The following is a 27,837-nucleotide window of genomic DNA, read 5'->3' as shown; positions in this document are numbered from 1 at the left end:
TCAGATTCCACAAGGATTTATTGGCACCGGACCTAGCCTGGTGCCCGCCCCTTCAAGGAAAGACACTAACAAGGAGGAGTGCCGGCACCGCAAGAGCCCTCCCAGAAGCGCCCAGCCTGGGGGTCGGGGAGGACGCTGCCATTCGTGGACAGGAAGGGAAGGGCGATCCCGGAGGAGGGTGGGCACGGCGCAGGGAAAGGTCGGGTGGTGGGATGGGCAGGGAGGCGGGGTACCGGCCCCGCTAGAAGGGGAACTCGCAGACGTAGTAGAGACGCCGCTGGCAGTCGTGGTCCCACCAGGAGCCGTCGTCAGAGGCCTGCGCCACGCAGTTCTCGAGCGTGCCACCGTTGGGCTGGTCCGGGCTGAGCGGGTGCGGCGAGGCGCTGGGCTGGGCGCCGAGCTCGGGGCGGGGTGAGCGATGCCAGGCGAAGAAGGACACGCGCTGGCCGTTTTCGAAGAGGTAGAGGCCCTCGGCGCGCCGATCGTGCACGCCCAGCCACACGGGCCAGTTGTAGGGAGCGAGGGCCGCGCGCAGGTACCGAGTGAGCGCCTCCATCTGCTGGCGGTCTGCCGGCTGCGCCAGGCTCCCGCCCCGCGCCGTGCACCGCGCCTGCGCCGCCGCCTGAGCTTCGAAGTCGCGCGAGAGCAGGAAGCACTTGTGGCCCAGGCGCAGCCCCTTCAGGCAGCCTGTGGGCGGGGCCGGGTAGAGAAGGAGGCGGGGTCATGCATTCAGAGTCTGGAAGGGGGCGAGGACAAAACATCCGGGGGTGGAGGGAGGCGGGGCCGGGAACTCATGGGGAGGGCTGGGAGGAGGCGTGGTCAGAACCGCGGGAGCCAGGAGGTGGAGAGTCTGGTCCGCCAGGGGCGGGGCCAGGCGGTGGGAGCTGGACTGTAGGGGGCGTGGTGCTGCCCCAGTCGGGTCCGCGCGGGTCTGGAGTGCCCACCCGCTCCCTGCATTCAGCCTCCCAGCTCTCTAACCCCGTCCGCTAGCACACAGCAGCTCTCCCGAACTCTCCCGCCCGGGACACCTAGGGTCACCTTCTCAACCAGTCCCATACCTGGCCCAGATAGTCTCATTTTTTTCCACCCCGCGCGCCGCGGACTCACCCTCCAAGCGGCCGTGCTCGCGCTCGGCGCGACCCTGCGCCTCCTGCAGGGCTTGCACGGCATCGCGGGTGTCGCCTGCCGCGTTCCGCAGCTGCCGCAGCCCCTGGGTCAGCTCGACCACGCGGGTGTCCAACGCGTGCAGACGGACGTGCAGCTGGTGCAGGCCTGCGTCCAGGCCGGCCAGGCGGCCCACTGCGGACAGACAGGGATCATGCTGGAGGAGGAGCCTGGAGATGCAGCGGGGGGCCTGAGGACCTGGAGAACTGGGATCTAGGGCTCCTGAGGGCGGGGTGGCGGGGGAGGGGCACCCCGGACTCCTGGAAGGTAGGGTCGAGTGGCCCAGGCTCTTAGGAGGCATGGCCTTGGACCTGGGGCTCCTAGGGGTGTGGGGGCTCTGGGCTGGGCAATGGACAACTGAAAGGCCACCTGGCAGTGAACCGACCCTTCATTTTTGCGAAAGTGACCGCGGCGGCCTAGGAGTTTGGGGGTGAGGGCTTCTGGTTACTCACGGATGTAAGTGACGATGTCCTCAGGGGTGGGAGAGGGGCTGGGGCCGGAGGATGGGGTTGGCGTTGCTTCCTCCTCCTCTTCCTCCCCCTGGTCCTCCTCCATCTCCCAGTCCTCTTTGCCCTCAACAGTTCCGGCAGGATTCTCATCCCCCCTCCCAGCAGGCAGTCCTAGGGCTTCCTGCAGATGCTGGGGCAGGGGAGGGGTGGTGAGCCCCAGCCTGCCACCAAGATGCCCCATTCGCCCCTTTCCAACTCATAACTCATTCTCTGCCGCCTGAGTCCTGTCTCTGAGCCCATCACCCTCCCACTCCTCTGAGAGACTATCCCAATCGCTCCTCATTGTCCATTTCCCTAACCTTGCAATACCCCCTCCCAGGCCCACAGTTCACCACCCATAGCTCCCTGACACTCCAGAGCTCACCTTCAGCATCAAGGCCTCCCTCTCCCGCTCCTCCTCCTGGGCACCTCCCCAGCCTCCCTCCCACTCGCTCTCTGCTCCCCGAGCCCCATGGCCAAAGCCCAAGAGCTGGGGGACCACCAAAGCCCCCAAAAGCCAGGCTGCCTGCATTAAGCTGGACTCTTGGCACCCAAAGTTCCAGATGTCTGGATGTCTGGGGTGGGAGGGGTGGCCTCTGGGAACTGCCAAGTGCCCCTGCCCTGTGTGCAGGTCACTAGCCCCCAGGTTCCCGATTCTCCCAGCTTCTCTCTTCCTGTTCCTCTCCTCGTCTCTGTCCGGTCCGTTGGTCTCCTCTGCTTCTCTGTGTGTGTCTCTCCCCGCCCCTCTTGGCTCCCCGGAGGCCCTGCCTCTGTGGCCGGAAACCTCCAACGTTCCAAAGCCGAGATCCCGCCTTGGGTCTCCTCGCACACCCTCCTCTTTCCACTTTCCAGAGCTCGCTTCCGCCCTGCTCTTTCCTTCTGCTGTAGCCCAAAGATCAGATAATCAGGAAGAGGATGGAGCTGGCTCTCCAAGGAATCTTGGAAAACACAGGCCCCGGCCTCAGCCCAGGAACCCGCTCAGAACCATCTGGGCAGTGGTGGGATGCTGGGACCGAGCACTGCTCCCTTCTTCCCTGCCTGGCCATTCCTAAGGAGGGGCAGACCTCAGGGTCTCGCTGAGGTTGTTATTACCCTGTGGCCACCATCGCCTGCACACTCAGTGGAGGAGACTCCAGGGCCCCTCCTGCCCCCTAGATTGCCCATCCTACCCTCCAAGCCCTCGTCTGGAGATCCAAGTGAGTGTGTGTGGGGGCAGGGTGACACATGTGAAGAGCACGCGTGTGACTGTGTGCATGACCCTGGAAGACAGGGCTCGGGGATTAATTGGCCACTTTACTAGAAGCGTCCTGCAGGCCAGGCTCTGGGCTGGGTGATGCTGGGGACTCCAGCTGCTTGTAGACCAGCAGCCAGATAGCTCCGGGGATGAGGGGGCTGGAGATGGGAGAGGGTGAGGAGTCTGGCGGAGCAGTCAGGGAAGGTTTCTCCAGGAGGTGAAATCGACAGACGCTAGGTTGTGTGCTCAAGGAGCTCTGAGCATTCAGCAAGCCACCTCATTTCAGCCTGGACCACTGCAGTCTCGCCCTCCCCCTCCTTCCTCCTGAGCCCCTCCAATCCCGGCTGCTTGCCGCAGCCAAAGCAATCCTTCCAAACCATAAATCAGATCACATCACTCCCCACTCCCCTGCTCCCCCACCTTCCCATCATAAGCAGGAGGGAAGCCAAGCCCGGGCCTCAGTCCTCAGCGCAGCCTACCATGCTGGGGGCGGGAAGGAAGAACCCTTTGCACCTCTGCAGCCTCATCACCCCCACTCCCTTCACCCACCCCCAGCCTCCACCTTCCCTGGCCTCTTGGCTCATCCCCAAATACTAAGCTGATTACAACCTCAGAGCATTTGCACTAGCCCTTTCCTCCTTCTAGAAGCCTCTTTCCCCAGCTCCTTCTCATCATCGAGGTCTCAGCTCCAGGAGGTCTTCCCCAACCACCTTATCTATTCCGCAAGTTACTTTATTAAAATGCCCCATTTCATCTTTTTGGTATAATCAAGACTGGCATGATCTTGTTTGTTTGTTTATGTCTGTTCCCTGCCAATGAAAGCAGGGATTTTTATGCACTGATGCATCTCCTAGCACAAGGCCTACCTAGCACATAGTAGGTGTTCAACCAACCTGTTGAGTGGGCGAGAGGGTAGCCGTTCCTGGTGGGGTCAAAGGCCTGGAAGCTTCACCTCTTTGGTTTGCTGGCACCCAAGTTCCCAGGGTGGTGGTGGCAGGGTAGGTAGAGGTGGTGAGGGCAGTGGGAGAGAGGCTTGGAGGCAAGGAAGAACAATGCCATGCCATGCCCCTCTATGTCAGGCCCATGAGTCACGCAGGGCTTTTCCCGCCCAGGCCTGGCTGGTGGTGCCAACAAGCATGAGGCACACCAGCCAAGGATCACTGGGCCTGCTCTTCAAAGGAGGAGACCGAGGCTCTGAAACAGCATAGCCTGCTGGAGGTCACCAGTGTGGCGGCAGCTAGCCAAGGTTTCTGGCTCCAAGAGCAGGGCATCTGCCCTCGGCTGCCGGGAGCCCCAGGAGGGGCCTTGGAAATCAGTGCCTCCAGCCTTCCGTTTTCCAAGAAATCCTGGTACATCGAGGGCACTGTGACCTTGGGCAGACTGCTCCCTGCCTCAGAGCCTGGGCCTCTCAGGTGCCCATCGGGAACCTGGGGCCCCTCACCAGGAGCTACAGACCTCAAGAAATAATGCATATGTGGGGAAAGGCCTTGTAAAGTGTGCAGGGGTGCACAGCCTCTCTGGCTGCTGGAGCCAACATGGGCAGCCGTGCTTTCCCCGGGCCCAGCTGCTCACCACCTGGGCTAGTGGGTACGCATCAAGATAGAGGCCTCCCCAGGCTGAGCAGGCACCTCCTCCAGCTCATACTCGGGTACCCCGGAGAGCCTGCAGCTGGAGGGGAACCCAGAAGCTGCCTAGAACTGCCCCCTGCAGGCCCTGGAGGTGCTGTTGGAGCTGGGAGAATGAGGAAGCCTGGGCTAAGGGGACACTCATCACTCACTGCTGCCCTGTGGGATCTGCTCTGTCCCTGTGGGTGCGTCCCAGGCATGAATGAGCTGTCTGCCTGCAGCTGGCTGCATATGCGTGCCTACACAGACATGTGCAAACTCTGAGGAGACGGTTGGGTGTGTCTGTGTGTGACGAATAAGGATATGCAACTATGAGGGGATATGCCCAGTAGTGAACAACAGTGGTCAAGTGAGGACTTTGGAGCCAGCCTACCTGTTCCTGATCCTTGTTACCACCTCCTTACAGCTGGATGACCTTGGGCAAGTTACTTAGCCTCTCTGTTCCTTGGTTTCCCCCTCTGGAAAATGGGGATGGTGAAAGTCCCTGAGCCTGGCACACAGAAAGTGCTCCAGGAATGTCAGCAGTAACTATCCTGGAGGGGAAGGATGGCACGGTGTTGGGCATGTAAATGGGTGAGTGCGAGCCAGTGCAATGGACAGCACGGTGGGTGGGTGTGATGGGAAGGCGTGCACACGTCTCTACAGTGCTGTAACTCCGTTTTGGTGTTGAGAGATCTGGGCATGCATACCGGGGTGAACGCCTGTGTGCGTGTGTGCGCGCGCACGTGCGTGTGTGGTGGGCAAATGTGTGCATGTGCTGCGTGTGTGCCCGGGCACAGGGGTGTGACAACTGCATGTAGCTGGGTGTGTTTGTAGCTGTGTACCCCAGGTGCATTGTGTCTGGGCATGCATGCGCTGGAGAGGGTGTGTATGTGGGGACTCTGCAGGTGCCGTTACAGCTGGTGACTATGCACCTGTGCCTTGGGGAAATGTGGCCTGGCCCAGGTATGTCCACGTGTGCCCTGACCCAGTGCTTAAATGGAAAGGGTGTGTGTGTGTTTGGGGGGACAGGGTGGGAATCTATAGCCTTCACACTTAAATTTGGGGGTGTAGAGTCTGGCAACAAATATTTATTGTGCCCCACTCTGTGTAGGGCGGCGGGGAGCTCTCTGGGAGGGGGTGATCCTGAGGTGTGTGTGGGGGGCACCCTTATGGGGGCAGGACCCCTTCGTCGGGGTATGGGAGCAAGCAGGGGCGGAGTCAGGATTTGGGGACTCGGAGGTGGTGAGGAGTGGTGGGGGAGGGCAAGGGTAGGGGGCGGAGCCGGCGGCGGTGGGGGATGGGCGAGGTTTGGGGGCGCGGGGAGGGGCGATGTCTCCTCCGCCGGCTCCTGGAGGGAGGGGAGAGGGCGGAGGGAGGGGAGGGGAGGGAGGGAGAGAGGGAGGGAGAGAGACAGGGTGAGGGAGAGACAGCGAGAGCGAGAGAGCGAGAAGGGTGGCAGAGGAGGCGCGGAGCGGGCGGCGGCGGCGGCGGCCCGAGGAAGAGGAGGAGGAAGAGCAGGCGGAGACGCGGCGCCCGGAGCCGGCCGGACCGAGCCGGGGGCGGGCGAGGAGGGGCGCGGCGGCCGCGGCGGAAGGGGGGGCGCTCTGCGGATGGCCAGGCCCGGCCCGCGGGGGGGGTGAGGTCCTCGGCCCTCCCGCCCTCCCCCCCGGTCCCCGCCCGCCCCCTCCCCGGGCCCGCTCGCCCTCCGGGGCGGTGGGGCATGGCCTGAGGGTCCCCCGTCTCCGGGGGGGTGGGGGGTGGGGGGAGGGGGGAGGGGCCGCGGGCGCCGCCGACCGGGACTCAGCAGCCCCGCCAGGCAGGTAAGGGGGTCGAGAACCTGGGGGTTTGGGGCAGCTGCGGGGCCGGGGCCGCGGGAAGGGGCGAGGGCGCCCCGGATGTCCTTGGCCCGGCGCCGGGCTCCTGGCCTGGGTGTGCGGCTGGGGGTACGGGTGAGGTGGGGAGCGTTGCCCTGGGCGACACCAAATTGGGTTACGCCCGGGTCCCCGGTGCCCCGTCCCAGATCGCATCCTTGATGGGAGGGCGCGCCCCCCACCCCCCGCCAGCAGAGCCCCTATCCCGAACCCGCCTCCCGGCTCTCCGGGGCCAAGGGCTCGGTCCTGGTACCCGCCTCCCCGCCCAGCCCGGCCACTCCCCCGCCTCGCCCTCCCTGGCGTACCTGGGCCCCTCCGCCAGGTCACCCTGGTCCCCACTCCCCTCCAGCGAGGGTCTAGGCCCGGGCCTCCTCCGCCCCTTTCGACCCCTCCAGCTCCCGCTTCTCCTTCCAGGCTCCTCCAGTCCCTTTCCACCCCTGCCCAAGCTCCCTGCGTCCCCACCAGGTCTCCAGTCCCTACACCGCCGGCCGGCGCGCCCCCTCGGCTCCCGCCCCCGACTCCTGCTCCCCGGTGCCCCCCGCCCCTCTCCCCGGCCGGGTTCTCCCCCACCAGTTTCCCAGCCTCGGCTCCGGCTCTCTCTCCCCGCCCCTCCCCGCCTCCCTCCGCCTCCATTCATTCTCCCTGGCCCCGCTCTCGGCCACGCCAGCCGCCCCCTGTCCCCCCACAGCCTCCCAGGGCACCCCCTCTCTCGCGTCCTCCACCACCCCCCTCGCCGATTCCTCAGCCCGTCTCGGTACCAGCTGCGTGCCAGCTATTCTTAGCCGCGGAGCGTTTGATTCATGCCGCCCCGGCGGAGCGTGCCCGCTCCCTCCCGCGAGCCCTGAGGGGGAGGGGCCGGAGCCGGCCCGGGGGGGCTGGGGCAGCCGTACGCGCGGGGGGCCCTAGCCAGCTTTTCTTTCATCCCACCGGCCACCCCCTCCGAGCGGGGTTGAGGCTGGGGGTCAGCCAGGGTCAGCCGAGGGGGAGTGTCTGCGGGCCCCAGATCGCGAGGTGGGCTGTGCGGCGGGGCAGGGAGGAGGCGGCCGGGGTCCCCGCAGGGACGAGGTGGGGCGGCGTGGCTGGGTACCTGGGGGGGGAGGGGGCTTCGCAGCGCTGCCGCGCGTGGGGGAGGGGTCCGCCGGCCCTGGGTTAGAGGCTCGCTCGCCCACACCTCCTGGAACTCTCCTCCCACCACACACATTTAGTCTTCCCTTTCCCAACCCCCCAGCCCATCCCCACTCCCCCAAAGTCAGCAGTACCCTCCACTGCTTCCCATCTCCATGGCAACGGTGCAGGAACCGGGCCTGGTGTGGGGGGGAGGGACCAGACCAGACATTCTGGTTTCCGGTGCTGGGGTGGGAGTTGGGGGAGAACAGAAGGGAGGTGGACCCCATTTGGAAGGGGCTCCACCCTCATAAGGCCATCTCAAGGGAGAACAGCAAGGATCTAGAGATGATCCCCCACCTCAGTTCCCCAGACCCTCCTCTCACTTCTTGGCCTCCCTCCTAACACCCCCAGTCCTCAGAGTGGAGCCCCTAGTACCCAGCAAGCCAGCCCACCCACCCTGCAGTCCTAGAAAAGAGCTACAGGTCATCTGCAGCCACCCACATCTACCCGGGCCACCACACCACTGTCACCTGGACAGCACTCCCCAGGCCGACCTCCCCACCTACCCGCACACCCTCTCAAGATGCCCCAGTCTCCAAAAGCCACCTCTTGTGGTTCCCTTGGGTTCACCCTAGGCCAAATGCTCTGCCCATGACACCCCCATCTCAGTGCCCCTTGCTCCCCTGGGACGGCAGATTCCCCAGCACTACTCGGCATGCCACGCGTTGTCAGCCACACTTGAGTGAAGTCACCAGCTCCACCCGCTCCAGGCTCACCACACCTCCCTCTCCCCCTTACTACATCTCAGTGTCAGCCTCAGCTTCTCCCCAACCCCACCCCCCGGCCCTGGGATGAGGGGCCAGGCTGGGGCCAGGAGGGCAGGATGCCTGTCAGTTTGTCCACCTGTCTGTCCTTAGCTAATTTTAGCTGCATTTTCTGTGGCCTGGCAAAGTGGGCCAGTAGCTCCCGCGGTGATTCTGCGGTTTCTGGGACACGGCCACGCTGGGTCACCGCAAAGTGGGGCGCAGGGGGCGGGCTGCAAGCGGGGCCAAGGGCAGGGAAGGAGACACATGCCAGAAGCCTGTCAGGGACAGGGGTGTGTGCGTGCCAGCGTGGGAGGAGGCAGCAGGGGAGGCCGTGCAGGCCGAGGGTGTGTCCGGCCTCCTTCCTGCCTATCTTGGGCAGTGGGGGTAGGCTGCCCTTGACCGCTTGACCACCGAATAGCGCCTGCGGCCTCTGAGGGGTCCCGGGCTCCTAGTCTGATGGCCGCCCTTGGCCCCTGCAGCCGCCTGTGATGCTGCCGTCCCCCGTCGCCCCGTGGCCCCACGATGACCCACAGCCCCGCGACAAGCGAGGACGAGGAACGCCACAGTGCCAGCGAGTGTCCGGAGGGGGGCTCAGAGTCCGACAGCTCCCCAGACGGGCCAGGTCAAGGCCCCCGGGGGACCCGGGGCCAGGGCAGTGGGGCACCTGGTAGCCTGGCCTCTGTTAGAGGCCTCCAGGGTCGCTCAATGTCCGTCCCAGACGACGCCCACTTCAGCATGATGGTCTTCAGGATTGGCATCCCGGACCTGCACCAGACAGTGAGTACCTGCCCACTGGCCAGCGGCAGGAGAGGGACAGGGCCCCAACCGACATGGGGAGTCCACTGGTGCTGGGTATCCTCCCAGGAATCACCCCCACACTCAGCTCCTGGCTCACTTCCCAACCCACCTCAGGCTCTTCTCTGGCCCCTGGCCCACCCTAGCCCCTATCTCTTCCCCAACCAGAAATGCCTACGCTTCAACCCCGATGCCACCATCTGGACGGCCAAGCAGCAGGTGCTCTGTGCCCTGAGCGAGAGCCTGCAGGATGTGCTCAACTATGGCCTGTTCCAACCGGCCACCTCAGGCCGCGATGCCAACTTCCTGGAGGAGGAGAGGCTGCTGCGGGAGTACCCCCAGTCCTTTGAGAAGGGGGTCCCCTACCTGGAGGTGAAGCTTCCCCAACTCCTTCACTGATAAGAGAAGGCATGCCCTAAAACACATCTGCCCCCCACCCACTTTTTAACACACTCGAAACCTTAACGAGGGGGCACCCAGTGTGCGAGTCCAGACCTTCTAAGCATCACAGGGAAGTCAGAGAGTCCTGAGTTCAAATTACCATCTGTTCTGCTTCTGACCAGCTAAGTGGCCTTGGCCAAGTCACTTTCCTGCCCCAAGCTTCTCCTCACCCATCAAATTGGGGGAGGATTCCCAATTACAGTAGGCACTCTAGAACATTCCCTGTGGGGTCCAGACTCCTCCTCCTTCAAGGCAGGGGTTGCAGTGCACATATACCATAATACCCAGCACTGTCGGAAAAGCCACTGCCACCCATCTACCGCCTAGACCAAGGTTCCAGGGCTGTTTTCACTCCCACCCTGAGCTACCCCGGGGAATTAGAAGGGGATCAGACCTTCCCCTACCCCAAGCCTTCTCCCCAGGCCCCTGATTCCAAGTCTCTGTGTCTCTCTCACTACCCTACCCTTGACCTCAGTTCCGATACAAGACCCGAGTTTACAAACAGACCAACCTGGATGAGAAGCAGCTGGCCAAGTTGCACACGAAGGTGAGAAAACCCTGCTGGCATCTATCCCCTATAGCCCCCTACCACCGGAGCCCCCTGCCCAACCACTTTCTCTCCCCACCTCTTCCCAACAGACCTCCACATTCCCCAAGCCAGCGATCCCTCTGGCCACTGCCCCCGCTTAACTTGGGATGCTGTACCACATTTGAGACAACCACAAATACCCCCCATTATCCCCATCACAACCCCTTCTTACTTTCCTCTTTTGCCCTTCATCCCTCTGCCTGGGCCCACATCATTCCCACCTGGCCTCCTTTGAGTCTCCCTTCTCTTCCCCTGCCTCCCCCCATATCCATCCAAGGCCTCTTTACTTCCCCACCTTGGCCTAGGACCCTGACACTGAAGGTCCTTCTGCCTAGAGTCTATTTCAAAGACAGCCTGCATTTCTCCCAACCTCATAGCCTGAATCTCTGCAAAATCCAACCATTACACCCCCCTTTCCAGCCATATCTGTCCTCCTGGTACCTTGCCCGCCAATCCTCAGCCCCTGTCTGTCCTGTGTCTCGATGGTGAGAGCTGGGAGGAAATCGGGAACTGCTTTGGTCAGAAATGAAGAACTCTTGATCCTTGAGAAGGAAAAACTCCCAGTCCCTCCTTGTCTACCCTCTCCCCACCACAGCATGCGTTGAACTCTTTCCTCCCCTAAATGTTCCATCCCTCCAGACTTTCACGGTCCACTTTGGGAACCACTGGCCAAGTGTGGCTCCTGAGTGCTTGCAGTGTGTTTGGTCCCAACTAAGACTCGCTGTGAGTGTGAAATACACACTGGGTTTCAAAGACTTAGTACCAAAAAAAAGTTAAATAACCTCATTAATAATTTTCATCTAAATTACCTGTTGAAACAGTAACAATTGTAGCTATATCAGTTAAATAACATATATCATTAACATGAATTTCAACACAACTAACACTTCACCCCCAACCACCCTGCTTTTTTTTTTTTTTTTTTTTTTTTTTTTTTTTTTTTTTTGAGACAGGGTCTTGCTCTGTCACCGGGGCTGCAGTGGTGCAATCATGGCTCACTGCAGCCTCAACCTTTCAGGGTTCAAAGGATCCTTCCAGCTCAGCCTCCCGAGTAGCTGGGACTGCAGGCGTGTGCCACCACAACCTGGCTAGTTTTTTGCATTTTTTGTAGAGATAAGGGTCTCACTTTGTTGCTCAGGCTGGTCTCGAACCCCTGGGCCCAAGTGATCCTCCCGCCTCGGCCTCCCAAAGGGCTGGGTACTTTCTCTGTAAAGGAGGCTGCTAGAAGCTTTTCAATGGCGTATGTGACTCCACGTATATTTTCACTGGACGTCGCTGCTTGAGGACCCTGCTTCTCTGCCTTGCTCCTGACTGTCCTGTCTTCTCTCTCTTTGCCCATGGCTCAGACGGGGTTGAAGAAGTTCCTGGAGTATGTGCAGCTCGGGACATCTGACAAGGTGGCGCGGCTGCTGGACAAGGGGCTGGACCCCAATTACCATGACTCGGATTCGGGAGGTAGGGAGGGGTGCACATCAGGAGGACCTCAGGGCCAGGACAGAGCTAGGGAGCAGGGGTGCCATCTGCATTCACATCCATTCCTGACTGGTGTCTCCCAAACACATTGCTGTCCGAGGGGGAGGCCACGGGGCCAGAGGCTGTGGGGTGGAGAGCTATAGAGCCTGGAAAATGGGAAGGGATGGAGGGGAGGAGAAGGGGCTTCATGTGACCAGCTTTTCCCACCCTTCAGAGACCCCCTTGACACTGGCGGCCCAGACCGAAGGCTCTGTAGAGGTGATTCGAACCCTGTGCCTGGGCGGGGCCCACATTGACTTCCGGGCCCGGGATGGCATGACCGCACTGCATAAGGCCGCATGCGCCCGACACTGCCTGGCACTCACGGTGAGGCTTCGGGGACCCCCCATCCCCGCCATGGGGCCCTCTCTCCTTTTCCCTTTGTTCTTTCTCAAACCTCAGTTCTTTGGTTTCAGTTAAAAATAGGCCCTCTCATGTCCCCAGTTCAAAGCCCCTTTCCATAGACTGAGACACAGCCCCTATTGTCACCCTTGTCAGGCCCCCCAGATGCACCCACCTGGGCTATAGCTGACATCACACAGACCCGGGCACGGCCTCCTCCCCTAAACACCCAGAACATCTCCATCCCCTGTGGCCCAGCTTCATACCAAGTCTGCCTCTGTCTCCCCAAGGTGTAAACCCTTCTCATTCCTTAAAATACAAAGTGAGCTCCCTGCTATGCCCCCAGATACAGCCCCTCCACACACACCCTGAAAACAGCCCCCCAGCTACCCTTCCAAACCAGCACTGCACCAGCTCCCCTCCCTCCTCTCTCACATGCAAATACAGCCCCTTCCCCACGTACACAGCCTCAAATGCACTTTCCCAAATAGACAAACCCATACACCCACAAAATACATACACAGCGGCAGCTGCACAGTCTAATTTTAAAATACTCTTCTCCCCCTGCCCCCGCCAGGACACCTGATTGCTCTTCACACGAGGGTCAGGATGGGCTGCCCCCAAAGACAGCCATTGAGAAGCACCCCAGCGCACAGCTGCTCCAGCTAAACGGCCCCTCCCTTCTCTCCCTCAGATGCTTTCCTGAAGAGCCCCTAATGCAGTCAGATGCCAGCCACAAAGACCTGCAGTATACCCCTGGAGTTAACAGACCCTCTTCATGTATCTCCCGTGCACACTCACCCCCAAACCCACATCCTGCTCACACACGCCCCTCCCAGCCTCCAGACCTGCGCTATCCAAGCCAGTAGCCACTGGCCACCTGGGGCTGTTTAAATTTAAATTAATTAGAATGAAGTAAAATTAAAATTTCAGTTCCTCAGGCTCACTAGCCACGTTCAAGTGCTCAGGGGCCCACACGTGCCTGCCATATAGGGTGGTGCAGTTGCAGACCATCCCCACGATGGGGGAAACGTTCTGTTGGATGGCACTGCTACAGGCTGTCCTCACACAAGGTTGCTGCCAACACTTTCTCCTATTAATGTTCATTATTGCCAGCCTTCCACACCCAGAGCTGTCCTTCAAGTGGGGGCAGGAAGTGGCCTCCAACCCCAGTGAGGCCAGCCCGATCCTTGCCCTTACCCAAGCTTACCTGTCCCCTGGCTTCCTGCTGTGCCCCTTCTTTGAGATCCTGGACCTAATAACACCTCCCACTTGGTCAGAGACCCTCCAGCATCCAGACTCTGTCCTCTCATTTGTCCCCAACAACCCACCTGTAGGAAGTGGAATGGGTGGGTACTGTGGACCCTAATGTCTTTCAATGGCTCATCCAAGATCGCCCCCAGGGGAAAGGCTGGGTGGGATGTCAGAGTGCAAGTATCCTCTGGAGGCATCTACCCAAGTCCCACATTGTTCACACGGAATCAGAGTGGCCCCGGGAGGGAAAGGGCCAGGCTCAAGTTCGCACAAGGGCATCATGGCAGAACTGAGACTGTCATTGGCCACTGTAGGTCACCCAGGACGGTCCAGTCCCCCTGGCCCTTCAGAATGAGCTGGTTAATGTGTGACTGTCATCTGTGTTTTTCTACTGGGTTCTCTCTCCATTCCTAGGCGCTCCTGGACCTTGGGGGTTCCCCCAACTACAAGGACCGTCGGGGGCTGACCCCTCTGTTCCACACGGCCATGGTGGGTGGTGACCCCCGATGCTGCGAGCTGCTCCTGTTCAACAGGGCCCAGCTGGGCATAGCTGATGAGAACGGCTGGCAGGAAATCCACCAGGTGCTCCTGATTCAGGCCATGATGGGCTGGGGTGGGGGACCCAGTCCCTGAGGCATCCAAGGGGCTGGGGCTGGGAACCAGATGCCAGGGTCCTCACAGAGCATGGGGGTGAGAATAACATGGTCCCCAAAGAGGAAATGGTGGGGGTGAAGACAGGAAGATCCTAAGGGGGCATAGGCTGGGGAACCTGATGCCTTGACCCCTGAGAGGGATGGGCTGTCCTCTTGACCCCCTTAAGGAGGCAGACCAGACGCCTGGGCCTTGGAATGACTGAACATTTGGATTTTGAGGCTGACAGCCTGGGTCCCAGAGCAGGAAGCGGGGCTAAAAGGTGACGGGGAGGTGGATGCGGTGAACGATAGGATGAGAAGGCCAGTGCACAGGTCACAGACGGACTCTTGGCCCAGAGGGAGAACAACCTGGGTCTGATCCATGCCCCTCGCTCCCTGTCCTGCCCAGGCCTGCCAGCGGGGTCACTCTCAGCACCTGGAGCATCTGCTTTTCTACGGGGCTGAGCCTGGAGCCCAGAACGCCTCGGGGAACACGGCTCTGCACATCTGCGCCCTCTACAACAAGGTCTGCCTAGCAGCGGCCACCCCAGGCCCCTCACATCCCCGATAGCCGCCTCCCCCAGGGCCAAGCTCAGACACTCCTCTTGACTGCATCTCTGCACCCTCCACTTCTTCACTATTTCCACCCTTTCATCCAGTCATTCCTCCATTCATTCCTCCATCCATCCATCCATCCATCCATCCATCCATCCATCCATCCAACAGATATTTACTGAGCTCCTTCTCTGTATCAGGCCTGGAGCTGGGTGCTGGGGACAAAGTGTTGAGCTCATGGCCTAGCAGAGGGCAGACAACATAGTTTGCTGCTACAATCCAGAGTGCTCAGAGCAAAGTCACAGGGAATCCAGATCCCTGCGGGAGCCCACATCTGGGACTGGGCTTGGGATGGAGTGGCTGGGGGTGAAGGTGGCTTCCTGGAGGAGGTGCCCCCAGTGTTAAGATGAGCAGGAGTAGAAAAGAGGAGAAAGGGGTGCTCCAGCGTGGGGGCACAGCCTGTGCAGAAAGCCAGAGGAAAGGGGGCTGTGGGTCCTCAGTTCCCCTGTGTCTGCATTCAGCCAGTGGTGTGTGCAGGTGCCACGTGGCGGCACGGCAGGGCACAGGGGAAAGGCCAACGTGCAGCCCCCGTGGCCCCTGAAGGGAATGACAGTGGGATGGGAGTTTTAGCAATTCAGGACCTTGGGGGTCCTGACAACCTGGGTCCCTGAGCAGGAAGGGAGTGCTGAAGGGAGATGGGAAGAACACCCCCACTTCTGGAGTTCCTAGGAGAGGAGAGGTACGGAGCAGGCAGGGGGGCTCGTGGCAGCTGGTTGGCAAGAGCCGGGTCTTTCAATGTCATGACCTCTGGTACTTTAGCCACCTGAGCTGCAGATGATCCTGGGCAGGTCAGCCCCATGGAAAGCCTCAATCTCCCCACCTGTTTCTTGATGCTTCCTGCCCTTGAAGGGCAGCTGGTGGGGGTACTTAGAGAGACAGGCGCTAGCATGACAGAGCTGGTCTGTCAGCCCCCTTCCTCCAGGAAGTCTTCCAAAACAGCCCTCAGCCCCCTCTGCCTCGGCAGAACTTGCAGTGCTGGGGATTTGGCAGGTGGCCACGTGCCGCCTCGTGGCAGCCAGCAGTATGCCTGGGGCCCAGGGAAGACTCAGTGTTTGTCAAACCGAACCAACATGGTGCCGGCACTTCTCTCCCCGCGTGCTCCTGTCTCCTGCTCTGTGACACAGGCCTCACAACCAATCCTCTGACTCCCAGGCCCTCGTGCAGCTGAGGGGGAAGAAGCCCCGGCCCCACAGGCAGATGGGGGTGGGGAGCAAACAAGTCCCTCCCCCTCTTTGAGGCTCCATCCTTCTTCCTGAAATGGGAATAACGCCAGCTCTTATTGACGAGGGTGAGCCATCGTGTATACTAAGTGCTCATCCCTGGAAGGCAGCCATCAGAATAATAATTGTCATTGTTACCATCACCAGTGTCAGTCAGGGTCCAGTAGAGAGACAGAAACTGTACCGTTCAGATAAACAGAGAAATTTTGGTATAGAGAATTAGACCAGGCACGGTGGCTCATGCCTGTAATCCCAACACTTTGGGACGCCAAGGCGGGAGGATGGCTTGAGCCCAGGAGTTCAAGACCAGCCTGGGCAACGTGGGAAAACCTGGTCTCTATGAAAAAATACAAAAATTAGCTGGGCACAGTGGCGTGCACCTGAAGTCCCAGCTGCTCGGGCGGCTGAGGCAGAAGGATTGCTTGAGCCTGGGAGGTGGAGGCTGCAGTGAGCTATGATCACGCCACTGCACTCCAGCCTGGGTGACAGAGTGAGACCCTGCCTTAAAAAAAAAAAATTAGAATTAGACAGCAGGCAGAGTTTTCTTAGTGGGACAGTTGCACAAGTCATTTTCCCCTCCTTGATCTCCTTTCTCAGCTGTGAAATGGGTCAATAATTAATATCCGCCATGCAGGCCGGGCGCGATGGCTCACGCCTGTAATCCCAGCACTTTGGGAGGCCGAGGCGGGCGGATCACTAGGTCAGGAGATTGAGACCATCCTGGCTAACACGCTGAAATCCCGTCTCTACTAAAAATACAAAAAAAAAGTTAGCCAGGCGTGGTGGCGGGCGCCTGTAGTCCCAGCTACTTGGGAGGCTGAGGCAGGAGAATGGCGTGAATCCAGGAGGCGGAGTTTGCAGTGAGCCAAGATCATGCCACTGCACTCCAGCCTGGGCGATAGAGCGAGACTCCGTCTCAAAAAAAAAAATAAATAAATATCTACCATGCAAAAGGATCAAGTGGGTTAATAGGTTTGCTTGCCTTTGCCATGGGCTTAACAAACCGATGCATAACACATACGAACTTGATTCCTCCATTTCCCCCCTTGTCTTCCTCCCAGGCTTTAAGCTTTCCAAGAGCCAGGGCTGAGTCTGACAGTTTTTCCTCAGCCTCTGCTGCCTTGGCCTCCTGATATGCCCGTCTAGCATTTGGTGGTGAATGTCAGATCCGTGTCTAGGCTGTGAGCACCTCAAGGGTGGGGGTTGAGTCTGATTACTTGCTCTGTTCCAGGACCCCAGCAAACAGCAGGCCTAGTTCCATCTTTGTTGAGTGAGTGAATGAATGAATGAAAATGAGTGAATGAATGATGGGGTCAGCCCTCTTGGATTTCCACCAAGACTGTGCACAGTGCCTGGCTCAGAGCATTCAACAGGTGTTTGCTTGTTTCAACAGACTGAATGACTCAACCAATGAATGAATGACTCGAACAAATGAATTTTGACTGACTCAACCCCACATCCTCCATCCTCATCCTTTCCATGCACGTTCCTTGAGCACCTACTATGTGCACAGCACCGGGCCTTGGGGATGTGAGATGAATCAGACACAGCATCTAGCCTGGGGAGGGCGAGGGCGGGGTTGGGGGGGGTGGGAGTTCACAGTCTGGTGAGGAGGCAGACGTGTAAGCAAATCATGGCTACGGCATGAGATAAGTGCTAGGATGCCGTTAAATGCGAGTTTCTCTTGGTGCCCAGGGGAGGGAGCCATCAACTCTGACTTGCACACCTTCTCAGCTTTGTAAGAGTAGGATGAGGAGCAGGTGAGCTTAGGGGCTGTGCTCTGGCCCTGTGCCCCCAGTGTGGGGGTTGGGGCTGTGAAAACATGCAAAAAGCCAGGCGCAGTGCCTCACACCTGTAATCCCAGCAGTTTGGGAGGCTGAAGCAGGCGGATCACGAGGTCAGGAGTTCAAGACAAGTCTGGCCAAGATGGTGAAACCCTGTCTCTACTAAAAAGACAAAAATTAGCCGGGCATGGTGGCGGGAGCCTGTAATCCCAGCTACTTGGGAGGCTGAGGCAGAGAATTGCCTGAACTCAGGAAGTGGAGGTTGTAGTGAGCTGCGATCGCGCCATTGCACTCCAGCCTGGGTAACAGAGCGAGACTCCATCTCAAAAGAAAAGAAAAGAAAAGAAAAGAAAAACACGCAAAAGTACACATGGCAGGAGTTAACAGTCTAGTTGGCCAGCAGCACGGGCATACACAGACTCACATGCGCACACACACTCCCAAACACACCCAGAACACACACTGGGCTAACTCTGCTGCCTGATGTGTGACTTTGGCAGTCAGAGTCGTCCATTCATAGGAGATAGGTGAACCATAGGATCAGAAGGCCAGGTGCACAGGAGGATTGCTTGAGCCCAAAAGGTGGAGGCTGCAGTGAGCCGAGATCGTGCCACTGCACTCCAGCCTGGCAACAGAGCGAGACTCTGTCTCAAAAAAAAAAAAAAAAAAAAAGAAGAAGAAGAAGAAGAAGGCCAGGTTGGAATCCTAACTGCTCCACTAACTGGTTGTGTGGCCCTGGGCGTAGCATCTGCCCTCTCTGAACCTGTCCTGTAACATAGGCCCATACACCCCTTGGTGGATTTGTCATGTGGAAGGGGTAAGATCAAGGAGGTGCTTGGGAAATGGCGGTTAAATTAGCATCAGAGGGTGCTGGGGTAGAGTTGAGCTGGAGGCCAAGTTGGGTTTGGCCAGGCCAAGATAAAAGGGAGAGGACACTCCTACCGAACAGTCCCTGTGGGTCCGGCATTAAGCCAGGTGGTGGGTGCCACAGGCAAAATCATGCCCCTGTACAACTTATGATATAGAGAAGAGACACTACTGAGACAAATAACAGGAAATGGAATTTCAGGGAGACGGGGTTACGAAGAAAATGAGTTAACATTGGCTTAGAGTGCCTGGCACATACATCAGTGTGGTACTAAAAAATAAAGCAAAGGATCGGGCATGGTGGCTCATGCCTGTTATCCCAGCACTTTGGGAAGCCAAGGCAGGCGGATCACCTGAGGTTGGGAGTTCGAGACCAGCCTGGACAACATGGGGAAACCCTGTCTCTACTAAAAATACAAAAATTAGCCAGACGTGGTGGTGGGTGCCTGTAATCTCAGCTACTCGGGAGGCTGAGGCAGGAGAATCGCTTGAACCTGGGAGGCGGAGGTTGCAGTGAGCCGAGATCATGTCACTGCACTCCAGCCTGGGTGACAAGAGCGAAACTCCATCTCAAAAAAATTTAAAAAATAAATAAATAAATAAAAATAAAGCAAGGAAGAGGACAAGGGTTTTTTTTTTAGACAGGATGGCCAGAGAAGACCTCTCTGAAGAGGTGGCATTTGTGCAAAAGCCTGAACGAAGTGAGGAAGCAAGCTATGCTGAGATCTAGCGGGAAAGGATTCCAAGCAGAGGGAGCAGCCGTGCAAAGGTCCTGGGGCATGAGTGTGCCGTCAGAGGAAGGAGGTGGCCAGTGTGGCTGCAGCCTGGGAGCAAGGGCAGGTGGTAGAAGATGAAGTTGGTGAGGGTCAGGGTGGGGAGTGGCAGGGCAGGCAGCTCAGGTTAGCTCAGCTAACCCTAACCCTCCTAGGCCGTGGCATGGACTTTGTGCTTAGCCCAAAAAGTGATGATGGGTGCCATGTGATTGACATTGGTGAGAAATTGATCTGAATGTAGAAGGCATCCCTGTCCCCACTGGCCCAGTCCTGCCCCCACCCTTTCCTCCACAATGTGTGTCCCCTTCCTTCTGGGCCTGGCAGAAAGTGTGATTAAGATAGAAGACTTTGGAGTCAGAGAGATCTGGGTTCGAATCCAAGGCTGATAATCACCAGCTGTGTGACCTTGAGCCCCCCAACCCCCCCCTTTTTTTTTGAGACAGGGTCTCACTTTGTCACCCAGACTGGAGTGCAGTGGCATGAACAAGGATCTTTGCAGCCTCGACCTCTTGGGCTCAAGTGATCCTCTCACCTCAGCCCCACAAGTAGTTGGGACTACAGGCGTGTGCCACCAAGCCAGGCTAATTTTTTAAAATTTTCTGTACAGACGGGGTTTCGCCATGTTGCCCAGGCTGGTCTCAAACTCCTGGGCTCAAGTGATCCTCCCTCCTCGGCTTCCCAAAGTGCTGGGATTACAGGAGTGAGCCACCACCCCTGGCCCACCTTGGGCTCTTTTGAAAGCCTTAGTTTCCTCCTCTGTAAAATAGAGACAATTTCCATGTCCTGGAATTGTTGGGCAATTCAATGAGCTTCTGCCTCTAAAGTGCCAAGTGCCTGGCACGTAACATGGTAAGCCTCCGTAAGGTCTAGACCTGTGGTTCTCAACTGGGGAGCTTCTGTCTCCCAGGGGACACTTGGCAATGTCTAGAGACATTTTTGGTTGTCATGACTGGTGAGGGGAGTGCTACTGGCATCTAGTGGTAGAGACCGGGGATGCTACTCAACATCCCACAGGGCTCAGAACACCCTCCACAAACCAATGAATCACCAAAGGATTATCCGGCCCCAACATCCAGCGGAACATAGCATGAGCACATACCCTAAATGCCCTCAAATATCCTAGTGGCCATGTTAAAGAGAAGGGGAAAATAATTAGGTGACGTTTATTTTAACAACATATTTTACTTATAACCGTGTATCTAAAACATTATCATTTCAACATAGAATCAATACAGAAATTACTACTTTTTTTTTGAGACAGAGTCTCACTCTGTCACCCAGGCTGGAGTGCAGTGGCAGGATCTCGGCTCACTGCAACCTCCACCTCCTGGGTTCAAGTGATTCTCCCACCTCAGCCTCCTGAGTAGCTGGGATTACACGCACCCGCCACCACGCCTGGCTAATTTTTGTATTTTCTGAGAGAGACGGGGTTTCACCATGTTGGCCAGGCTGGGCTCAAATACCTGGCCTCAAGTGATCCACTCACCTCAGCCTTCCAAAGTGCTGGGATTACAGGTGTGTGTCACCACACCTGACATTTTTTTTTTTCTGGGGGGGAGACAGGTCCCTGCTCTGTCACTCAGGCTTGATCTCAGCTCACTGCAGCCTCGAACTCCTGAGCTCAAGTGGTCCTCCCACCTCAGCCTCCCAAGTATTCGGGACTCCAGGCACCCACCACCTGCCTGGCTAATTTCTGGTTTTTTTTTTGTAGAGATGGGGGGCGTCTCACTATGTCACCCAGGCTGGTCTGGAACTCCTGCCTTGGCCTCCCACAGTCTTAGGATTACAGGCTTGAGCCACCACGCCTGGCTATAGACATTTAAATTCTTTCTTGTTTTCATATGGCATATCCTTGAAATCCAGTGTGTATTTCGCATGCATGGTGCATCTCCGTTTGGGCCGGCCACGTTTAAACTAAAGTGCTCCTGGTCCGTACCTGGCAGGTGGCTGCTGTCCTCAGTGGTGCGGGTTTAGGGTGGAGTATTTATTCCTGAGGCTCTTAGCACAGAACCTGCATCCACTCATGGTGATCTTAATTTTTTCTCTCTCTCTTTGTCCTGTGCCACTGGCCATTACCCGCAGGAGACCTGTGCCAGGATCCTCCTGTATCGAGGTGCCGACAAGGATGTGAAGAATAACAACGGACAGACCCCCTTCCAGGTCTGGGGCTGCAGGGGATGTGCTGGAGTTTCCAGGGCTAAGGAAAGGGTGACAGTGACACCCAGTGGATAAGGAAGGGGACAATGAGGAAAGCAAGGAGACAGGCCGTGGAGGGGGAGCTGGAAGAAGACAGAGGGCGGCATTGTCGGAGTGGAAGGTTTGGGTCGGGCCAGGGACCTCGCCACGTTCCCTGCCCTCTCTCTGCTGCCTGGGCCCCCCGGCCAACCTGCCTCTACCCCCTCCCTCCAGGTGGCAGTGATTGCTGGGAATTTTGAGCTGGGGGAGCTGATCCGAAACCACCGAGAACAGGATGTGGGTGAGTGACAGGGAGCTCGGACTGCACAGAGAACCTGGGGCAGTTGAAGTTTCATGATGGGATGGGGGAGTTGGGGGACCTGACTTGGGGGCCAGGATAGGATGGAGAAAACCCTAGAGGACCAAAAATGTCTGGATGGTGGTGGGGGAGCAATTCCAGGCCCCCCTCCCTTTCTCATCTCTGTCTTTCTCCCTCATGCCTCTCTCCCACCATCTCTTGCCCCCGCATGGCCCCCTGCTTGCCTTTTCTCCCCTAACATCTGCCCCCCGCCGCCACTGTGCCCTCTCAGTGCCCTTCCAGGAGTCCCCCAAGTACGCGGCCCGGCGACGGGGGCCCCCAGGCACAGGGCTGACGGTGCCCCCGGCGCTGCTGCGGGCCAACAGTGACACCAGCATGGCGCTGCCCGACTGGATGGTGTTCTCCGCCCCAGGGGCCGCGTCCTCTGGGGCCCCTGGCCCTACCTCAGGGTCCCAGGGCCAGTCGCAGCCCTCGGCCCCCACCACCAAGCTCAGCAGCGGGACCCTCCGAAGTGCCAGCAGCCCCCGGGGTGCCAGGGCCCGCTCTCCATCCCGAGGGAGGCACCCGGAGGACGCCAAGAGGCAGCCCCGAGGCCGGCCCAGGTAGGCGAGGCAGCCCTGGCTCCACAGTCCCCAGCCCCGTCAAATCCCCTCTCCAGATCGGCGGCTTCCCCCGAGGCCAGCCCAGCTGCCTTCCTCTGTAGGCCCTCATCCAAGTCCCTAGTGTCACCTTGGGGTAAAGTAAGGCCTTGGGAGCTACTGTCCCGACTCCACCCCCGGTGCACCACATGTTAGCTGGATGTCTGCTCCAGGACAGGGGCCCCAGGCAGAGGGTACCCCAAAGAAACATGGGCCCCAGCCCCTGGGGACAGACAGAATGACAGGGTGAGGTGGAGGGAAGCTGAACAGGAAGAGGATGGGGGGGTGGCAGGGACTTGAGGGGGACAGAGAGGTCACTCTGGAGGGAGGATGAGGAGGGGGCAGGGGACATTCCGGGGTCAGGAAGCCCACCTGGCTAGAGGAGGGTGAGAAGGAGGCGAAGGCCAGCCAGGCGTGTCCCGAGGAAGTGGGGGAGAGGCTGGCAACGGCGGGCAGAGGAGTTGGACCTGACCCAGGAGGAAGCTGGGAGTCGCGGAAGGCTCGTGAGCGGAGGGATGACACAGTCCCAGCTCAGCCTCAGGAAGCTGAATCAGGCGGTGCGCGCAGGACCGTGGGAGGGGGCAGAGCCGGAAGCCAGGAGGCAGGAGAGGGGGCTGGTTGGGGCAGCTGCGGGCAGGCAGAGGGAGCCCCCAAATGCCCTCTTCCCTGGAGGACGCCAGTGCTGGGAAACCCCCCCTCCCCCCTGATGCACCATCCTCTTCCCCCACCCAAGGACCCCTGTCCTCCCAGAGGTGTCCCCTCCCTCCACCCTCCCCTCCTCTCATGCCCTTTGTGTACGCAGCTCCAGCGGGACACCCCGGGAAGGGCCAGCCGGGGGCACGGGGGGCTCAGGGGGCCCCGGGGGCTCCCTGGGCAGCCGCGGGAGGCGGAGGAAGCTCTACTCAGCAGTACCCGGACGCTCCTTCATGGCTGTGAAGTCCTACCAGGCCCAAGCCGAGGGGGAGATCTCCCTGAGCAAGGGCGAGAAGATCAAAGGTACCCAGGGTGGAAGCAGGGCCTGGGCTGGGCTGGGCTGTGGGGGCGATCAGGGAAAATGTGGAGCAGAGAGCAGACCATTCTCAGGCACCTGGAGTATCTCATGCACTCTGGAGACCTCAGAGAGCCCCAGGACACCCCTTGAGGCTTGGAGGACCATAGAGTGTAGCTCAGATGACCCTGTCAGGAGGCAGTGAAGTGAGCCGTGTCCCACTGCGGGACACTGATGCCGTGTGCAGGGCATGGCTGGAACTTCTCACCAAATCGTCTCATTAGACTCCTGATGGCCCTTTCTGGGGAGGGAGGTCATGGGCCCCATTGCATGGCTGAAGGAACAGAGCCTCACACAGGTGAAGCCATTTGCCCAAGGTCCTCAGTCCAAGCCCACAGTCCTTCCTGCCACCTGGTGCAGAGCGTGAGGCCAAGCAGCCTTAACTTTGCCTCCTGCATCTGCCCAGGGGTCCTCAACTGAGAGACAGGCAGGGACCTACTTCTAGGGCCCCGATGAGCTGGCAGATATAAGATGTTTGGCCGTGGCGAGGGTTCCCAAAATGGTGGTGCTGTTATCAGGGTTCACCTCCCTTTGGTTTTTCCACCTTCATCTGGAAAGTGGAGCCAGTCTCCCCTGCTTATAGGCTTTGCAGGGCTGCTGACGTGTTCTTGGAAAGAAGGATGCTTTAGAGACTACCATGTGCCGCAGGTGTGGCGGTTAATAGGAGGCATTGGAACAATTCTTTGCCAGACTCTAGGCTGCCCAGGAGCTGAGTGGTATAGAGGTTGAGAGCCTGGCGGCCTGGGTTCAAATCCAGACCCCACCACTTCCTAGCAGGGTGACCTCAGCCAAGTGATTTCTCTGGGCCTCAGTTTCTTCATCTGTAAAATGGGACTTTCATGAGGATTGGAGGAGTCAGATCATGTCAAGTACTTAGACCAGTGTTTCCTACATAACAAGTGCCATATAAGAGCCATTATTTGGCCGGGCAAGGTGGCTCACACCTGTAATCCCAGCACTTTCGGAGGCCGAGGCGGGTGGATCACCTGAGATCAGGAGTTTGAGACCAGCCTGGTCAACATGGTGAATCCCCATCTCTACTAAAAATACAAAAAAAAAAAAAAATTAGCCAGGTGTGGTGGCACACACTTGTAATTCCAGCCACTTGAGAGGCCGAGGCAGGAGAATTGCTTGAACCCGGGAGGCGGAGGTTGCAGTGAGCCAAGATCACACCTGGCTGACAAGAGTGAAACTCCATCTCAAAAAAAAAAAAAAAAAGCCATCATTTTCCTAAGTGGCCCCTACTTCAGGCACTTAGAGGAGAGAGACCTGGGCCCCTGAATAAGCAGGGAGGATCCTACCATAGAAGGTCAACTTGAGTGAGGCCTTGAAGGGTATTTGGGAGTCAGAACATCAGGTGGGCTGTGTAACTGCATGTGTTTCCTAGTCTCTCTTCCCATAGCCTGAGTTCCTGTAGGTGAGGTCATAAGTCACTGGTCTCTGGGTCTCTAGGGCTCAGTTTAATGACCCAGCACACAGGAGGCTTTAATGCACATATGTTGAGTGAATGAATGATCAAATTCAGGAGCTACTGTGGGGGCCAGGTGCAGCTCCTTCAGGGCCAGCTGCCTGGGATGTAGGCATGTGGGGTTGGGGGAGATGGGAGAAAAGAAAGGTGAGCTGAGGCCAGAGGTAAAGGACCTTCCGGGCAGGCAGAGGACCATGGGCAGTATCTTGCTGAGCTACAAGCTCAATGCTTCTATGCAGGGAGAGAACACACTGCCTTCTGTTTTTATATCCTCGTCTTCCATTAAGAGGGACTTAATTGCCTCAAAGCACGCCCACATCCACGATGTCACTGAGCTTCACACAGCCCGATGAGGGAGCTGACTCCTGCTACTCTCAGAATCAAAGCCCAGAGTCTTCACCTGGCCTCCAAGCTGCCTCTTTGCCCACCTTGTCAACCTCATCTCATGCGACTCTTCCTTTCACCCACAAGGTTCCAGGGACCTCATCCTACTCTCCAGTCCTCCAATGCCCCAAGCCCTCCAATTCTCCAATGCCCCAAGTCCTCCAATCTCCCAATGCCCTGAGCTCTCCAATCCTCCTATGCCCTGAGCTCTCCAATCCTCCAATGCCCCGAGCCCTCCAATCCTCCAATGCCCCGAGCCCTCCAATCCTCCAATGCCCCGAGTCCTCCAATCTCCCAATGCCCCGAGCCCTCCAATTCTCCAATGCCCCAAACCCTCTAATCCTCCAATGCCCCGAGTCCTCCAATCTCCCAATGCCCCGAGTCCTCCAATCCTCCAATGCCCCGAGTCCTCCAATCTCCCAATGCCCCAAGCCCTCCAATCTTCCAGTGCCCGAGCCTTCCAACCCTCCAATGCCCCGAGCCCTCCAATCCCCCAATGCCCCAATCCCTCCAATCCTCCAATGCCCCAAGCCCTCCAACCCTCCAATGCCCCGAGCCCTCCAATCCTCCAATGCCCCAATCCCTCCAACCCTCCAATGCCCCGAGCCCTCCAATCCTCCAATGCCCCGAGCCCTCCAATCCTCCAATGCCCCGAGCCCTCCAATCCTCCAATGCCCCGAGCCCTCCAATTCTCCAATGCCCCAAACCCTCTAATCCTCTAATGCCCCAATCCCTCCAATCCTCCAATGCCCCGAGCCCTCCAATCTCCCAATGCCCCAAGCCCTCCAATCTTCCAGTGCCCGAGCCTTCCAACCCTCCAATGCCCTGAGCCCTCCAATCCCCCAATGCCCCAATCCCTCCAATCCTCCAATGCCCCAAGCCTTCCAACCCTCCAATGCCCCGAGCCCTCCAATCCTCCAATGCCCCGAGCCCTCCAATCCTCCAATGCCCCGAGCCCTCCAATCCTCCAATGCCCCGAGCCCTCCAATCCTCCAATGCCCCGAGCCCTCCAATCCTCCAATGCCCCGAGCCCTCCAATCCTCCAATGCCCCGAGCCCTCCAATTCTCCAATGCCCCAAACCCTCTAATCCTCTAATGCCCCAATCCCTCCAATCTCCCAAAGCCCCCAGCCCTCCATTCCCCCAATGGCCCAAGCCATCCAATCCTCCAGTGCCCAAGCCTTCCAATTCCCCAGTGCCCCAACCCCTCCATTCCTCTAATGCCCCAAGCCTTCCAATCCCCCAATGCCCTGAGCCCTCCAATTCTCCAGTCCTCCGATATACCAACCCCTCCATTCCTCCAATGTCCCAAACTTTCTTGTACACCAAACTCTTCAAACATGCTGGTCCTTCTGCCTGGAACTCTTCCATGCTGTCTTTGCCTCCCCAGCTCCTAGGATCCTTCAGGTCTCAACCTATATGTCACACCTCAGGGACACCTCCCTGGACCCCTTTGCCATTATAAGTTATATACTCCCATCTGGCTTCTCTCCAAACACCCTCTTATTTTCCCTTGAGCTCTGACCCCAACTTCCAATCATACAGTCACTTGTATAGTTATGCCTCTATTGGCCACTGCTCTGGAAGCTCCTCAAAGGAAGGAACAACATTGATTATATTCAACAGTGTCTACCCTGGTACCTGACTCATGACTGGCACTAACTAAATATTTTTACAGTGAACAAATGATTGATTACAAGACCACCAAGCCAGGCATGGCAGTACCAGCCAAGAACCCAGTCCCCTTGACAACCCATCTCCTGCTCTCTTCCACGACTTTCAGCTTCCCCTCATTTGGTCTCCCCAGATGCTCTCAAGGGAGGCAGTTTGTGGAGGGGAATACATCTGATGGCCCCAACTCAACCCCTAGCATAGCTGGAGCCATCTCCAGGCAAGGGTTTTCTCCACATTCGCTTCAGCTTCTTTGTCTATAAAATGGAAAAACAGTTGTTACCTACCTGGGTAGGCACAAGGGTTGAACGAGGAAGGAAACTATGTGAAGGGCTGAATGGGGGCAGAGTCATGAAAAATGCCGGAGAAATGGAAGACCATGGGTTTGCCACTGGTGCCCTTGTCATGCACTGAAGCCGTTGCATGGAGAGGTAGCAGCACATGAGTGACTGAAAGTATGCCCTCTGGAAGCAGACTGAGCTGTGTTCAAATCCAGATCTGTCAGTTACTAGCCTTGTAACCTTCAGCAAATGATCTTGGCTCTCCAAGCCTCAGTGTTCCTATCAGTAAAAGGGGGATAATGAAAGTGGCCCCTCTTAGGGTTCTGGCCCAGGTGAGAGTTGGATACACATTAGCTGTTCTTGTCATATATCTCTGTTTTTCAGCAGCAGGCATGTAACAGGCAGTCTGTGATGTTTGCTAAATGGGGAAGCGGTGGGGCCTGGGAGGGTGGGCAGGGGGAAGCAGCTTCCATTAGGGGAGAGGGAGAGAAGGAAAGAGGTGATGCTAATCTCTTTTCCCTTCTAGAGCCAGGAGAGGCCAAGAGAGACAGAGACAGGGGTCTGGGGACAAAGGACTAAAGATTAAGTGGCAAGGAGACTTTGGGAGGTGGCAGGGACAGTGATGGGAGGGTGAGGTAGAGCTAGTCGCCCCATCCGTGATCTAAGTCCACAGAGCCTAGGAGGGTGAAGGGGAATTACACAACTGAGCTGTGACCAGTTACCAGGGGAGACAAGGACCAATTGTGGACCTGC

General features: G+C 58.2%; 2 protein-coding genes across 8 annotated transcripts in view; one reads left to right on the top strand and one right to left on the bottom strand.

Annotated features, from left to right (window-relative positions):
* Positions 1 to 27,171, bottom strand: CLEC11A (C-type lectin domain containing 11A). 4 transcript variants are annotated; one of them, XM_034944361.2, is made up of 5 exons: positions 6,670 to 7,016; positions 3,780 to 3,918; positions 1,617 to 1,803; positions 1,108 to 1,299; positions 1 to 687 (listed from the first exon to the last, which is right to left on the bottom strand). In XM_034944361.2, the coding sequence occupies exons 1-5, from the start codon at positions 6,999 to 7,001 to the stop codon at positions 242 to 244; spliced, it is 1,296 nt and encodes a 431-aa protein (XP_034800252.1). In that variant the 5' UTR covers positions 7,002 to 7,016; the 3' UTR covers positions 1 to 241. The 4 variants fall into 4 exon arrangements, with proteins under 4 accessions (XP_034800252.1, XP_054959354.2, XP_034800254.1 ...); XM_055103379.2 differs by lacking the exons at positions 3,780 to 3,918; positions 6,670 to 7,016 and adding an exon at positions 27,091 to 27,171; XM_034944363.2 differs by lacking the exons at positions 3,780 to 3,918; positions 6,670 to 7,016 and adding an exon at positions 7,452 to 7,580.
* SHANK1 (SH3 and multiple ankyrin repeat domains 1) overlaps positions 5,504 to 27,837 on the top strand; it is a 61,443-nt gene continuing 39,109 nt past the window's right edge. For 2 of the 4 annotated variants that reach the window (XM_034944351.3, XM_034944348.3), the window contains exons 1-12: positions 5,513 to 6,313; positions 8,757 to 9,054; positions 9,241 to 9,444; positions 9,989 to 10,060; positions 11,449 to 11,557; positions 11,790 to 11,941; positions 13,625 to 13,792; positions 14,252 to 14,368; positions 21,184 to 21,261; positions 21,511 to 21,577; positions 21,867 to 22,197; positions 23,036 to 23,229. In XM_034944351.3, coding sequence (XP_034800242.2) covers positions 8,800 to 9,054; positions 9,241 to 9,444; positions 9,989 to 10,060; positions 11,449 to 11,557; positions 11,790 to 11,941; positions 13,625 to 13,792; positions 14,252 to 14,368; positions 21,184 to 21,261; positions 21,511 to 21,577; positions 21,867 to 22,197; positions 23,036 to 23,229 — 1,747 coding nt within the window. In that variant the 5' untranslated portion in view covers positions 5,513 to 6,313; positions 8,757 to 8,799. Of the gene's footprint in view, positions 6,314 to 8,756; positions 9,055 to 9,240; positions 9,445 to 9,988; positions 10,061 to 11,448; positions 11,558 to 11,789; positions 11,942 to 13,624; positions 13,793 to 14,251; positions 14,369 to 21,183; positions 21,262 to 21,510; positions 21,578 to 21,866; positions 22,198 to 23,035; positions 23,230 to 27,837 lie in introns of all 4 variants that reach the window. The other 2 variants (XM_055103376.2, XM_034944350.3) reach the window with 2 other exon arrangements.

This window comes from Pan paniscus, chromosome 20, assembly GCF_029289425.2.
Source record: "Pan paniscus chromosome 20, NHGRI_mPanPan1-v2.0_pri, whole genome shotgun sequence".
NCBI lineage: Eukaryota > Metazoa > Chordata > Mammalia > Primates > Hominidae > Pan > Pan paniscus.
Note: the sequence above shows the minus strand (reverse complement) of the source record. Positions and strands in the feature narration are given on the sequence as shown.